The sequence below is a fragment of the Pristis pectinata genome, chromosome 3 (assembly GCF_009764475.1).
Source record: "Pristis pectinata isolate sPriPec2 chromosome 3, sPriPec2.1.pri, whole genome shotgun sequence".
In the NCBI taxonomy this organism is placed as follows: domain Eukaryota; kingdom Metazoa; phylum Chordata; class Chondrichthyes; order Rhinopristiformes; family Pristidae; genus Pristis; species Pristis pectinata.
Window position 1 is genome coordinate 106,736,946 of NC_067407.1, and position 16,894 is coordinate 106,753,839.

At 39.5% G+C, this 16,894-nt stretch overlaps 1 protein-coding gene across 1 annotated transcript; it reads right to left on the reverse strand.

Annotated features, from left to right (window-relative positions):
• Positions 1-1,766: 1,766 nt before the first annotated feature.
• slc30a1a (solute carrier family 30 member 1a) lies at positions 1,767-16,834 on the reverse strand. The gene is made up of 2 exons (XM_052010891.1): positions 15,616-16,834; positions 1,767-7,116 (listed from the first exon to the last, which is right to left on the reverse strand). Exons 1-2 carry the CDS (start codon positions 16,283-16,285, stop codon positions 6,215-6,217), a joined length of 1,572 nt encoding a protein of 523 aa, XP_051866851.1. The 5' UTR covers positions 16,286-16,834; the 3' UTR covers positions 1,767-6,214.
• Positions 16,835-16,894: the final 60 nt, after the last annotated feature.

Genomic DNA, 16,894 nt, shown 5'->3' on the forward strand with positions numbered 1-16,894 from the left:
GTGCTGTCCCTTTGGATTTCTCATATCTCCCCAGTCCATGTGATCCAGCATTAGCACTTTGAGGAAGTGGTGAGGCAGGTATAACAATATTTAAAAGACATTTGGACAGTACATGGATAGCAAAAGTTTAGGAGGGATATGGATCAAACATGGGCAAATGGGACTAGCTTAGATGGGCATCTTGGTTAGTATGGACGAGTTGGGCCAAAAGGTCTGCTTCCAACATTTTGGTGTCAGTCTCAGGGTTTGCTGAATCTTGGTAGCCAGTGGAAACGACTGTCTCTATGACTTAACCAGAGCAGAAGGCTGGACATCAGCCTGTTCTCTAGAATCCTGAGTGACTACCAAAAACCAGCAGATCTGACATCTTTTAAGGTCAAAAGTGCAGCCATGAATGATAGTGGAAGAATTATTCTTCCCCTAACACACATGGGCAGAGTTGTTAAGGAATACAAGTTCCTAAATAGCATGCCTCAGCACCTTTTCTCCACACTTAGAACTCCACCTTCCCTTCCTCCTGTCCCCATCCCACACACCCCCCTCTAGTCTCAAATAGTCTCCTTTAACAACTAATTTTCGACATGGTTTAAAAAATTGTGCCAGTGGTCTTCAAAAACCTTAGTCACGTCACTGCTCATATTAACCGAGGGAGAGCATAAATCGGCTATTCAATATGCATGATTTAATCACAGCCAAGCCAAATTCTGTTCGCACCAATGTAATTCAAACATGGAGAGGAATTGCCAGTCAGCAACTTAAGTCTGGAGTCATGGGCAGGTTTTGCTTCCAAAGATATTAGCTCCACACAAGCAAGTGAATCAGGCCTTTTTTGGGTAAGAGCTCAGTTACTCAGATTAATTTTGGTAACTAGATGGTTCCCTTCAACACTTTGTACATGCAGTGAACTCTGTTTCAGAGCAATGTGTCCTAAAATGTATGAACTTTGTACTTGTTATCTCTACTTGATCCAAAAGTAATTGCACATTTCAAACTTAAACTGCTAGCTTCCTGTCTGCAATCTGTTTGAATTTACAAAATTAGAACAGAAAGGTGACTAAACTTCTAAATGAAGAGTATGTATTGCAGAGTACCAAATGTTCTGCCTAACCTTGTTATTACTCATGTTTGTGCCTTTTTACACCACTCAAGTTTATGTTTGACACTTGTGTGAAATTAACCCATCATAATGTAATAATTTGGGTTTGTTTTATTGTGGCAATGTCCAACATCTCAATTAGACAGCAGAAAAATGTGGTAATTGGAATTAATACCTAGAAGTTTCCTCCCAGTGAAGATCAAGTTGCCTGCTGTTATAATCATACTCCATTATACTTTTACTCAATTTATTTTCATACTTTTAAGTTATTCAACATTTATCCCTGGTTTTAGATTATGTGGTATAGATTTCAGAAAGATACCCAAATACACAGACAGTGGCATTGCCAATTCTCACCCAGTCAACAGATACAATTGTGTCGGGGGGGGGGGGGGGGGATTTAGTTTTGGGAAATTACAAACTGCAACATACACAAAAGTAGCAAAATTCCACATTTCAGGAATGTGCTATAATTGCAGGCAAAATAGGAACATTGAACTGGACCAAAATCAAAGTCAGGATTAGGCCAGCAACAGTTTGATACAAAACTAAAAAATATGCAAAAACAAATTGCATTCAGTGATATTTCTTATGCAAATACCACAACATTACTTTTAAAGATTCAATTGTAGATGAAAATTGTTTATTTCTGATTATGTTCACCTGGATTATTACAGTTCAGTGCACACTCAATGTGCTTTACTTGTATCTAAAAATCACAAATTCTATTTTCCAAATCTCACAATTTTCCTTACCTGAAAGGCATCAACCTCTGCAAAGTACAGATATCATGTTAAAAACACATAGGAAACATGAAACATATTTAAACTTTTCAATAGATCAGGCTTGTAAATTTTAATGTGGAATGACAAACTTAGTACATTCCTTGGTCACAATACTTAGAAAAATTTTGTATTAGTCATAGGCAATTGTAGACCAAGGAACATTCTTTTATTTTAAACCATCTTATTATGTCCCTCCCACATCATTTGGCCCCTAGGTTCAATCTGGTTCCAAGATGGGCAATCTCATTCATTTTATTCTTCTGGTTGACTACAATATTTGCTCACATCAATTCTACTCCATTCTTTTTTGACATTAACCTATACCAAGTTAAATTTATAGTAGCCAATTATCCTAGCAGCACACCTTTAGGATGCAAGAGGAAAGCAGAGCACCCAGATGAAGTTTGCCTCAGGAGGGAATATGAAAACTGCACAGACAGTATCAACTCAGGATCAACCATGTGAAGCAGCAACATTAACTTCTGCACCACCATGCCACCCCTACACAAAGAAAAATAGCCGCCAAGACAATGCACCCCCTCTTGAAATTAATTTCAGCCAAACTTTGGCACAAAGCGAATTTTTGGTGGGAAATTGATTTATAAACAGAATTCCAGAAGATTTATGCAAATAGCATTAACAGCAATTCTCAGATAAAGGGTCTGAAGCATTTCATCTTGAAGTTTAGCTCAACTGATGATTTGTAATATGAACATAAACACAGCAGTCTCTACAAAGAATGAAAATTTCTATGAAGTACATGGCCTTTGCATTCATTTTAGATTTAAGTAACAATGAAGATAAATTCTGTTGAGGCTACAAGTGTCAATCTTTGATTAACACAAGAGTCATCACATTACGAACTGAATCACCACAATATTGTACAACTAAATTGAAAGATCATTGTTTATCACCACCTTTCCCAGTTATCATAGTCCTCAAATGAACCAGTTTCTTCAAAGCAACTGACTTGTCTCAGTCTCCTAAAAGTTCTAATAGCTATATTAAAATAACACAAGAAATATGCCCCATGTTTTTCTGGCAACCCAATTCTGTAAGCAACAGTGCAAATCAATCATCTCCATCACAGGGATGGAGCAAATCAGGACTGAAAAGGCACTTGGCTGACTTCCAAGGAAGATAAATCAATTGTTTTTGTCAACTTGACAGCAAATTTACTGCCAAGTTTATTTAAATCCTGCAGTAACTTTGCCAAGAGTCCCTATTTAAATAGTATTACTTTAAGACAAGGCCTCAAACAACTTAAAGTGGGCAAAATCAGATGATATAACAAGTTTCTTAGTGTAATTCCTTGCAATCATTTCAATATCCACAAGAACTAAAACAATTCATAGCATTGCATTTGAAGAAAATAAGAATTCCAAGTGAAACCAACCCATTGACTTTATATGAACTCCTTCACAAAAAGACCAACTTTGAAAATATTAATGTTGCTTGGATCCAGAATACTTGAAACTCAGCAAGCAGAAAGTTGCTTTAGCCCCCAAAACCAGAGCCTGCATTGGCTTCCTAATCGGAAGGTGCTTAGTAACTACAAACCATTTATCATTATAATTGAATATCTGTTGTTAAATGACTGAATGAATCCAGTTCCATCACAGGCACAACCCTCCCCACCATTGAGGAGATCTTCAACAGGCTGTGCCTCAAGAAGACTGCATCCATCATGAAAGACCCTCACCATCCAGGACATGCACTCTTGACATTACTACCGTCAGGGAGGACGTACAGGATCCTGAAGACCCACACTCAACATTTCAGGAACAGCTTATTCCCTCTGCTGCCAGATTTCTGAACGTTCCATGAACACTCCCTCCCTATTCTTCTTTTGCATTATTTTTGTAATTTATGTCTTGCACTATATTGCTACTGCAAAACAACACATTTTATGACATGTCACTGATAATAAACCCGATTCTGAAATGATATTGTCATAGCAAAAATGTGGTCAAAGATGCACATTAGTTCAAGTTAAAGCATCCATAAAGCTGACTGTACAATATGCAATATGTAGATGTACATTTGAAACAGAATATGAAGTAAAACAAATTGAGGGGCAAAGTACAGTAATACATTTAATGAATGCAAAAAAACATTTTAGTACTAGTTTTCCTGTAAAACATTTGAAGATTCAAATACAGTTGGTTCTTTACACTCTACATGCCACATCCATTATGAAATTTGTTAACCATTTCCTTCCAAATCAGGACCTTGGATCAAGTGTTTTTAAATTGATTACCACCTTCACTTAAAAACATTTAGAACCTATGATCCAAAAGATTTGCACTAAATCTGATACAATCAAAACTCAAGCCTGATTTCCCCCAACCCAAACACTCCTTAGACTAAAATGCAATGAAAAGGATTGCCATCTAATTTCACCCCCCCCCCACCCCCAAAATATTAGCAGAAAATTCAACCCAAGTGTTTGTATTCAATGAATACACTTCATTTGGCATCTGAAAACTCTCACCCTGTAACAAAGCAGTAATGGACTTGTATGTTACCAGTACCATATTTCAATGCTGGTGTAATTACATCCAGGCACAACACATTTAGAACAATGGACAAGGCATTTTCCCCCCCAGCTGTAATAGTATTAGTATGAAACTTGTGTACACATTTGGCTTTTCTGAAACCCTAGTGAAAACCTACACATCTCTTCAATCTAGCCTCACTGCTTGATGGCAGCTAGCCTTCAGGATGTTAGTTTGAAAATTTCCATGGTGGACTAAAGCTCATTAAGTTACACAATACAAAAATGTTACTTCTGCAGGTGGCACTGCATTAAAATCCAAATCTACCATTACAAAAAAGGAGTAGAAAAGGACGATCAAGAAACTATGAAAAAATAATGAAACCAATTTAAAACAGTTGGGATTAATTTGAAATTTACAAAATTAAAAACATCAGCATATGTCATTTGCTCACCCAAAATTCAGAGCAATCACCACAAAATTTAACTAAATTTATGGTTTTTGTACTTCATTTCACCTTAAGGGTAACACACTTGTACGTGTTGGTTTAAATCTACCATTTTAAAATTTCAATGCCAACTTAAACGAAACAGCAAAGGCAGTTAAAGAAACTTTTACTGTATTTTTAAAAATCTGCAGGAAAAGTCTTAAGGCAAATAATGTTACACAATTATCTATAGAATTCTCAAGAAAATAACACCCATTTCCAGACATTACACCCATTTCTGATGCTGGGGATAGAAGTTACAATAATGAATCTGTATAACCAAAACCAAATGTCAGCTGCTTTACTTGATTCTTTTGAAAAATGGGACTATGCAACCTAAACAGTGTTATGGATGGAACAAAATAGTGGATTGTCTCCAAAGTACTACCAGAGATTCTGATAGATGGTAAACTATTCCAAAAATGAAACTGAATTAAAAACAGGGCACCAAGCAGAACAATGTTACAGTCCCAAATTGTTTACAATGCACACATTCAACATACCAGTTTAGAAGTTTGACTCATAGGTTTGGTTGACATTTTTCTAAAGCAAAGCCACAGCACTTGGTTGTACATATTTCTGTATATTTGCACAAGTTGCTGGTCCGGAAGAAAGCAATTGCACACTATCCCAGACAAGCATTTGTATCATGGGATACAATTACATCAGATCATTAAAACATTACTTACAATTATCAATTATAATCAACAGGATTGAAGCAAGAATTAATAAAGATCATTCTGTATCAGAAACATTTGTTCTAATAATTTAAAGAAATACAATAAATGCATTCTTGGAGCTAGCAAGGAGAAAATTTCACTATATTTTGCAGCACACAAAACAAATTACCCATGCATAATACCAATCATTATGTTTAATACCCTGGCTTCGCTTGGAGTTTCCACAGTGTGACCTTCCCTTCTTCCCCTCCCACCTGCCCAACCCAGTTTTATACAGCAGCAGCTCTTTTGGTGAGAACAACGGATTTTGTAAATTGATGCAAAGTTTTTACATCAATCTATACAAAACTGCTTATATAAAAACCTAATTTCCCAAAATTCTACAGGCTTTATTAATAATTAAATACATATTTTTTTGCTGACACAGTCAGTGATGCACTATCCACATTGCTTCCCAGAAAGCTGTGATAACAAGTTCAAGTAGTTTCTAGACAACTGTTCAGTTTTGCTATGGAATGTGCCACATACAAATCACAGAGCTGTGGAACAAGTTCAATATAGTTGCATTATCTACCACGGTTATTTTAGCTTAGTGCCAATTCCAGTTGACAACCCCAAAATTTGAAGTCTGTAAAGTACATCACTTTTCAAAATTAGGTTGGGTAAGTTTACACAGCTGATTCATATTGTGTGTCTTTGTTTTTTACTGCATTGTTCCCCATCTCACTTCTTTCAGTCCTTGCAATGGGATGTTCAGGAGATTCCCTGATAACCTCAAGAGAATGGGTAGATGGAGTTTCCAACTTTAAATCACCAGATGACTTTTCTCCATTGCCACAGCATTGTTTTAAGGCACATTGAGTCTTGCATGGCAGTTCACAAAGAGAAGTACGTGATTCAGAGTTCACTGAAGCAAATTCTGGTTGGATTGTTGTGGCGTGGATACCTTCATCATGGAAAAAGTCTTTGATACGTTTAGCTACATCCATATAAGCAGTTGGGTCACGACATTTGATGTGGGCTGTTGCAATGATTCTGCTACCAGCTAACTGCCAGACATGCAGCTCATGTACAGCAAGGACACCTTCCAGGTTGCGCAGCTTCTCATTTATTAACTCCATATCTATTTGTTTTGGGACTGTTTGCAACAGAATGAGAGCAGATTCCTTCAGAAGAGGATAGGTTGTATAGAGCAAGATACAAACCATAATACAGCACAGGGTAGGATCCAAGAAAAGCACCCAGCAGGGTCCAGCTTCTGGTATGCTTTCATGATTTTCAGTCATGTTTGACTGTGTGCCATTTATATGTCGATTCGGACAATGATCATGGCGGCATAGATTAATGCATGGACCACTTTCAGGACATGGGTTCCAAATAAAGTAAAATATCAGTGCATTAACCACAACTATGACCGAGCCCAGGGCATCTCCCAACACATGGAGAAAGACACCACGCATGTTCAGCTGTGATGCAGAATCGTCTATGTCTCCAAATTCGTCACGATGGTCGTCAAGAATAGAAATCCCATTCATCTGCAGGCCTGGCACACTATTCTCCCTCAGTAGATCTATTTAAAGTAAAAAAAAAACACATTAGACACAATAAATGTTTCATGACTGCTGATCTTTAACATTTTTTGTTCCTTTTCCCCAATTTTTAAAGTGTTTTAATTACACCATTCCAGTAAAAGATGGACAACCTGCTGTAAAGTCCAGTAGCAAAGAATATGAGTGTGCTACTGAATGTTCAACATTGGGCACGCCATAAGGATTATCACTGAGCAATATCTTTTAAAGAGGAAAGTCAAAACAACAGTACAGAAAGGCAACTGCCCATTTTAGTAATTATAAACCTGTTCAAGATAATCACTGGACCATACACCTCAGAAAGCTGTCTAACAATGATCTCAAAATATTCACACAAAGCAAAATATTGCCATGTTGGAAAGCTAAAATAGAAAGTTTGTGGCAAAAGTAACTCAGGAGGTTCTATCGTGCACCAATCAAGGGGAAAACTAGAGCTTCATACAGTTCCTTAATTTTACTTTTGCAGACAGAATACAAGAAGAATTTCATATTTTCTTTCAATGCCTTCTTAACAGATAGCATATTTGCACATTAAGTATAATGATATACCAACCAAAAACAAAATCTAATACTTTCTCAATGTTGAAAATTATTGCTCAAGAAATAGTCACATTGCTGCCTTAAACAAACCATTAATAACCATTGACCTCAAAATGAAATTAGAAAAAAATTTAAACACATCCAAAGCTCTAATAACCCAAATCTCAATTGTTCCAGTCATCCAGTCCAGAAAAAGGTGGGAGAGACAGCATGAAGAAAGCAACAGTACAGCATGCATGGGGATGGAGGAAGTACACAGGAGGATTGGCTCATGACCAGAGAATGGGAAAATTGGGTATATAAATTTCAGGGAGTTGGCCTAGCCTGCTGATAAGGTGTAATCTACCAGCAGGTGAGTCATGCTCCCAAGGCTGCATCTGGCTCACTACTGAGGCCATGGCTCAACCTGTCCCAAGTGCAAGGGGGGAAAAAGTATTGGCTATTCATGCTACCCTGTTCGCCATCCCATCCTCAAAGGAATGCAGGCTGATGTCTGAAAATAGACAGTTAGTTCTGAACAGGAAACCACACAAAAACATTGGCAAGTATAGTGTAAAAGTATACAAGCATTTCCAGAAATTAAGCTATTCCCACCACCAAAGAATTTACCTTTACACACAGGATTTGAAATTCTCAAGTTGCAACAAAATACAAATACATGTTTCTCAAGGTTAGTAGTCTGAGCTTCTGAACTACGTGTATGCAATTAAATTCTCAAGGTATCAATTGTATAGTCACAGTTACAAGCTAGGAAATGTAAAAACACATCTGGAAGTCATGTTTGTGAGATGCTTCAGGTCTTCTGACAAAAAAAAGAGTACAATGCTTTGTTGCCCATTTCAGGATCTTTTCCAACTGATTTTAAATTATCCAACATGATCTAATCATACCAAAATTTGATTGAAGAATATTCATTATTGCTGTGAAGTCAACTCATTTTTAAGTTCTATAAATTTGCTTTGTACCTCTACTGTAGTTGGAATTTTCAGAGTCACTTTCATTTGAGGTTTTAAATTAGACAAATCATCAAATCAGAGCTACAATATTCTTCAAATAACTGGATATCATTACTGGATACAAACAGCTCATTAAAAAGGGGAGAAAAATAAAGCAATATAAATAAACCAACTACAAATCTAACTTAAGTTTAGAACTAACCTGGTCTAGAGTAGGTGCATTTAGCATCGTATTCTGGCAATAATTTGGCAAAAGTAAACAAAGACCAAGCCACTTAAACAATGTCCTCAAGTAAGATTTCAACAAAACACTTCAATATTTTATTTCATATTATGTTATGTAGTATATACATGGAATTACTGAAAAAAATTAAACATCAGCAGATCTCTACATTTTTATCACTCTAGCCTGCCAGAAAATCTTCTTATAAAACATCCATCTGGTACAACCAAGTGAGCTTCTGGTTCATTTTCCAATAATTATTCAAACCCAAATGAAACTACTCAAGCAAATTAGGAGACACGCCAAGGAATAAATGAACTATCCTTTTATTCAAAAATTGGAGATAACTACTAATATAGCACCTATAAAGTGTAAAACATTGTGCAAGAGCATTATCGAAAAAGCCTGATGACAAATCACACAAGGAGATACTAAGGTGAAGGGCCAAAACAAAAGGTACATTTTCAAGACCTTTCCAAATGGAAAGAATACAATTCATGGTCTTAACAGCTGAAGAACCAGCCACCAATGATGGTGCAAATTAAGTTGGGAGATGCTTGGAAACTGAATTAGAGATGCAAAGAGACCTCAGAAGACTGCAGATTATCCAAAGCCTTGGATGTTAAACAAAGTCTGATGAGTTAGAGACATGAAGGCTTGTGCACTGATTGTATTTAGCTTTAAAACATATGTTCTGTTTTTAAGACAGAAGGGATACTACAGATGAAAAACAAGAGGGCATTGGGACAAGTCTCTGAGGAACACATGAACTCTGGTTATGGCTAGATACACAAAAACGAAACCAAGTAAACCTATTCAATTGGACAATTGAGAAGATTAAGATTACTCATTCACAGAAGGGAAGGGGTGACGGTGTCAATGGCAAGACCAATATTAATCACTCCATTCCCCTAGTACTGCAGATGAGCCACATTCTTAAAATTAAAAGATTTTTACCCATGAAAGCATATTAACTTTTCCAGGTACTCAGTAGGCACATCACGGGGGGGCGGGCGCAACTTGCAATAATGTATGTACAGCATCTTGCAAATGTGCAAACAGCCTTGGAAAGTTGCTGCATTAAGTCTTGTAGATGGTACTTTCAGCAGCTTCAATGTGCCAAGAACGAGGGAATTTATTGGTGGATAAAATAACAGTAGCATGCTTTGTTTTGGATGGCATCAATCTACACTCAAGAGGCAAGTGAAGAGCATTTCAACAAAATTAATACACCTTACAACACTTTAGCAAGCCCAGCAGCAATTTCCCTGTCAGAAAATACCAGGCATCTGTTGTGATAGGTCCAAGTTTCCAGTCAATCTTTAAAACAAAAATTCCTCCTTCCATAAATTAAAAACAATGCATGAAAATTTAGAGCAGGTATTGTCATTGACTGTCACAGGCAGATGGTTAGATAGCCATTGCCTGACACTTTATAACATTCATGCCACAAATTCTCAATGTTGCCCAAATCTGGTATGTGGTAACAAACCCCTTCATTATTTGGAGCTGTAAATTGAACTGAACAATCAGCAGCAAATATCCCCATTTCTGATGTTGCAATGAAAGAAGAGTCATTTATGAGCCAGCTGAAGATGTCCGGAGCCAAGATTAGATCATAGAATCATGATAACTCAGGAGGTGGCTATTCATTCCACCAAGTCTCTGCCTGCTTCTACTAAAACAATTCCATTTCCCATGGTCTCCCCCATAACCCTTTAAATTCTCACATCTATGCAAGTTCCTTTTTGAAAGTCCTGACTGACTCTATAAAATCACCTTTACAAGCAGCAGCAGCTTCCAGATCACAGCTAGAAAAGTATTTCTTTACACCCTTTATTTTTCCCTCCAAAACTTCATCCAACCCCCTTATTCCTGAACCATTTGTTATGTCCAGAGGAATTCCTGCAGCAATTACTCTACAACAAATCAACGATTTTCCTTTGTGCCAAGAACCATTCCTCGATCACAGATTTGCAACAAGTTTGACTTGTACTCCTTGTTGCCACATTCTGATACTGACTTACTGCCAAGGAAAGTCACCAGCATCTCACTTCTACAATAGAACTCTTTTCTCAAATGTTTGGATGGTGCTTGACAGTGGTTCTGACAAAACCCAAAGCATTAGCAAGGAAGTTTCAGTGAGCGGAAACAAATGAGCTGCTAGAGGAATTAAGTACTGTTAGGGAGGGGAGTGAGGGAAGAAAGCAGGGTGGAGATAGCAATAGAAGCTGGGAGATGATGGATGGATGCAGATTATGGATTCCCATCTACCCACCAGTGGGACAGACCTAGTGGGAGGAGTGTGTGGGTGATAGGCAAGTGGAGTAGGTGGGGAGAGGGGAAAGAAACAAGTGTGAGGGGGCCTGGTTAGATCAGAAAAGAAAGGGAACGGGACAAAGGAGGAGCAAGTTACCCAAAATTGGAGAATTCAATGTCCATGCTGTTGTAGATGGAATACATCGTGCTGTTCTTATAGTTTGTGTTTGGTCTCAAACTATAGTGAAGGAGGCCAAGGACAGATAGGTCAGTGTGGGAATGGGAAGAATTCAAGTGGCTTGCTAACCAGGATCTCAAGATGGCCATGGCAGACAGAGCACAGATGAAACAGTGGTTTAGTCTGTGCTTGCTCAGACCATATCAAGAGCACTGAATGCAATAAGACAAAGTTGGAGAAGGTGCATGCAAATCTCTGTCTCACCTGGAACAGATGTTTGGGTCCCTGGATGGGAGAGGGAAGAGGTGTAGCAACAAGTATTACATCTTCAACAGATTGGGGGGGGGAAGTGCTGGGGGAGGAATGAGTGAACTAGAGAGTCAAGAAGAGAGTGGTTCCTGTGGAAAACAGAAAGAAGTGGGGAGGGGAAAGGTGTGTCCGGTCTTAGATGAGAAAGTACCAACTATCAGGAGATTGTAGAAACTAAATCCACCTGTTCCATACACCATTCTGTACTTTAGGTGCTACTCCTAAACAGCAGTTTTGAAGTGAAAATAAATCCAAGAGAAGCAAGAACCTGTTTTATTGCCAATTCCTGGCTGGCTTTAGCCAACAATGGTAAGCCATTTTCTTTAGCAAAATTGCATTTCTTATGAAAATGTGCTCCCATTGAGTGGGAAATTGAACAAAGGACCCAGCAGTTATGAAGGTACAGCAGTGTTCTTGAAAGGAGGCACAAGGGTGATCTTGTGCTCACAATATTGCTGCAGTGCAATGGTGAAGAGATTTTGCAGCAGTCTTGGTTGGTACCTTGCACATGGCATTTTGCACATACATCGTCTTTGAACACATTATCCATCTACAAACTTTGGTTAGGATCACACTAAACAGTGACTTCAATTTTCCACTTACAACTGGAACAAAGGCCAGGACAATGATCTGCAAATTCCTCTGAATGAGCAAACTCTTGCAAACACCACCACATGTTCAGGGAAGCCCCATTTTGTACATTCATAAATATGGTTTCAGAAACTCAAAAAGGGAGAAAAAATTTAATAATGTTTAAAATTGACATTGAACAGAAAACAAGTCAGTCCACTGAAACAGGAAATACAATTCCCTTGCAAACACTCTAATGCTCTACCAGCTGTTTACTCCAGAAAACAGGGATAGAAGCAGGTGCTTGGTTAGGTTAGAAAAACAGCATGTTATCCCTGTGGAGATGGAGGATCAGAATCCAGACTGGCAGGTACATTCCCAGTTACTTCATTCTTGGGGATTTCTCATTTTACTGCAAGATTTCCACAATAAATCAGAAAACTTGTACTTTGGGTTTTCAGCTGCAGGTAAATTTAAAATCATTTCATTCCACCCACCCCTCCCCACGACGTGCATACTTTAAAAAAAACACCTTCATGTTTAAGTTTCTAACAGGTGGTAATCCTCACTCAAGTACTGGTCAAAGTCAACACTCTGATAGTTCAAAATTTTGGTGGTCATGCATTTCATCTTTCTTGCAAAATAACCTGATGCAATACAAGTTTGTACAGCTTAAGTGCTTTATGTTCCACTTTATCAGTAGTCAACTTGGATGCTGAATTACATTCTGTAGCAAAATGGCACACAACTGCGACCATTGCCCTTAAACATATCAAAAAGATCTGAACTTGGGATATAATTTTAAAGAATACAGATGACACTTAAACTGGAAATAAATATATATAAAAAGGACTGTAACATACTACAGAAGATACAGTAGTGAATCTGGCAACATGCAATTCAACATGAAGTATGGAGTGACAAGTTCAGAAGAAGAATCAGGTTTATTATCACTGACATACATCGTGAAACTTGTTTTGCAGCAGCAGTACAGTGCAAGATATAAAAATTACTAAGTTACAAATATAAATAAATAGTGCAGAAGTGGGAAAATGAGGTAGTGTTCATAGACAGTTTAGAAATCTGATGGCGGAGGGGAAGAAGTTGTTCCTAAAACGTTGAGTGTGGTCTTCAGGCTCCTGTGCCTGACGGGTTTTGATTAGAAGGATATAGAGATAATACAACCTAAAAGTACAATATCAAAGGATCTGAAACAACAGATTCTTGATCGGGACTGCATGGAACTGTTGAATAAGACATAGATAAATATTGTTAAAAAACTATAGTAAATATGAGAACAAGAAATGCATTAAAACATACAAATTAAAAAAATACATTATTAATTCAACACAACCAGAGTGTTCAGTTTTGGGCTCCACACTACAAGGACAATGTCAAGGCCTTAGAGTGCAAAGGCTACCACTAGAATGCACCAGGAATGCAAGATTTCAGTTACATGAAAAACTAGGATTGTTCTCTCAGAAGAGATGATTAAGAGGTTGCATAGGCTTGTTCAAAATTAAGATGTTGAGATTATTTCCATTGGCAGAAGACATTTAACTAGCAAAAAGTAACAAAAGATAACTCTAAATATTAGTCATAACATAAAATGACTTGGAGACTCGAGACTGCAGATGTTGGAATCTGGAGCAACAAAATCTGCTGGAGGAACTCAGTGGGTTAGGCAGCATTTGAGGGGAAAGTAATTGTTAACGTTTTGGGTCATAACACTGCATCAGGACTGAGAGTGGAGAGGGAAGATGCCCAGTATAAAGAAAGGGAGTGGTAAGAGGGACCAGTAGGTGATTGGTGGACTGAGGGGTGAAGGAATGACAGGCAGATGGAGCCAGGTTAGGGATGGATGGAGTTGGGAAACAGGCAGGTAGAGGCAGGGAAAAAAACCAAAACTACTTGCCTAAAAGAATTATGGAAGAGCAAATAATAAGTTTCTAAAAAGTTTTCAGGTATATAAATTTTGCAGAGCTACATGGAAAATATTTGAGCACAAGGCTAACCTCTTTCAAAGAGCTGCACAGAGATCCATGTACAAGTTGGAAATCATGGTATGCTATTTAGTCCTTTGCATTTGGTCTTCTCCTGATTAATGTCTTTTAAGAATGCAACCACACACTAATGACGTCCAATTACAAAATTAATCCATACCAACTATAGAGTTCGATGGGTTAGATGGTAGGACAGTCAAAAACTGAGTTACACAAATGCAGGAATCAATCACAAGACTAGCAAACTATTAGGGCAAGTTTCCCTACTTAACTGGTGAAAATACTACTATACAAGTGTTTCAGGTGAGCAACTTTGATGCATGTCAGGGGAAGCTTTAAAAGTACAAGGAATAGAAAAGTGCAATACAAATGAAAGGCTGTATAACATAATATGTAAAGCTTGTAATAACACCAACATATTTATTTGGGACTGAGTGACCCTGTAGAACTGCTACTTTTATCTCACTATGGTCAGGCACCCTCTGAAGTAACCTCTATTAAATGCAGGTTGTATAAACAATTTTTATAACGATATACACATTTAGACTGCATAAATGGATTCTCCTTTGAAACCAACAGGATCCCACGTCATTTAAACTAGATAAATCAGATCAAATTGTTGCATTATACTTAACCGTTTACAGAAGACTTGAAAATATCGACCACCGCTTTTTTAAGGAATATTCTAATGAAAGATCAAATCCCTAATTCGTAATGCAAATCCTGCATTATGGCAAACTAACAGGAAAACGTTAATAAAACCACCATTGAACTACTATTGGAAGTGTCTGAAAAAGTGTGGGCTACGAGTTCCGACTGTCCACTCAACTGCTAAAAACAGGTTATGTCACTCAGGACTAGCGTTCGCCATCGAATACCATGCCGCCTAGTGCAGTACAAAGGGGCATTAATTCAAAACCAGAAACGGCACAAATCCTTTTGATTAAACCCGAGGACCTACTCGACGCAATACAGCTTTAACTTTTTTTAAAAAAACAGCTTTCAATACTTAAGGGGGGATTCCACAAATTATTACCTATGATATTGGATAGGACATTATTCGGTGTCGTAAAGTAAGCCCAGCGTGGACTGGGGCAAATAATACCACAGTTCCCATAACGGCTTATTATTCCAGAGAAACAAGTTCCCCTTTAACAAGTATTTTAACTCGACTATATTCCCTGTGGTGAATTAAGACATAAATGGCTCATTGTATAGTAATATAAATCTGCCCTGCTATTTTACTACCAGGCACTGCAGCCAATCGAATACATTCTGAATTCTCAGCGTTTCCATTAAAAGAAATCCCGGGATTTAAAAAAAAGCATTTTAAAAAAACTATTTAGTTCTTTCGCCTGGTGCTTAGGTGAATCGGTATCCGGGACTCCAGCCAGAAGATTTTCCATCAATGACAGACAATACAGATTGAATGGAGGGTCTACCGTTAACATGCCGGGGGTCGCCGCTTCTGCGAGTGCTGAACACGTCCTGTTTGTCCGGGTTCACGCCGTTGCTGGCGCTGCCGCTGTTCACCAGGATGTTGACCTCCTCCTGGTCGCGGAGACTGCTGCCGTTGCCGGCCAGTTTCTCGGCGTCGCTCCGCTTCTTCCTGCGGAGCCAGTGGCCCTTCTCCGCGCCGGAGACGTGCGTGTGCGAGTGCGAGTGGCCGTGGGCCGCCCCCGGCCCGCCGCCGGCCCCGCTGCCGTGGAACATGCAGAGCCCCAGCAGGTTGACCAGGAGGCCGGCCGCTCCCACCCCGATCACCACCACCGCGTTCTGGATCTCCCGCGGCTCGCTGAACCGTTCGATGGCCTCCAGCACGATGGTGAAACAGAGGGCGGTGAGGAAGACGGCGTTGACCAGCGCGCCCATCACCTCGGCGCGGATCCAGCCGAATGTGTTCTTGGCCGTCGACTGGGTCTTGGCGGCAAAGCGCACGGCGATGAGGGCCACCACCAGCGCGATGACATCCGACAGCATGTGGAAGGAGTCGGAGAGCATGGCCAGGGAGCCGGTCAGCCGGCTCACCACCACCTCCACCACGAAGAAGCCGAACGTCAGCCACAGCATGCACATCAGGCGCGCCCGGTTCGGCTCGCAGTCCATCTTCATTCAAAGGACCGCTGACACCAAGCTGGATGTCGAGGGCACCCCCACCCCCCAACTTGTCCCGGACAGAACAAAGGGCCGTCTGAACGCCCGCAAAATAACGGCCGCAATTCAAAACACAACTGGGCTGCGGGAGACCTACGCCGAAAGTTCCAGAGAATCAGGAACCTGCTCTCTCATTCTTTCGCCCAGCCCGTAACTACGCAGCGGTTACAAAAAAACTTTTGCACCCGGCAAGTTTTTTTCTGCGCACGGTTTTTTTTTCAGCACGGACCCATTTCTTCCCTCTCTCCAATCAAACCCTGTCTCTAGGCCAGGCCGATTGGTTGAACCGGCAGGCGAGCTTCATGCTTATTCGCTGATTCTGGTGTCAATCAATCGGTTTCAGCCCGCCCTGCGCAGCCTCCCTACTGGTTTTTTTTAGAAACAAAAGGCCGGATTGTCCGGCACGTTGGTTGCGTTTGGTCCTGTTTCGCTGTCCAGGTAATTGTGACGCCATCAGCTGTCAAATTGTCCCGAAATCAATCAACGACCGCTGCTGCCGGCTCCATTCCCACCCTACCTCAGGCTGGATTGGGCAATACTTTCGATGTTTCCTTTTAATTGGCTGAT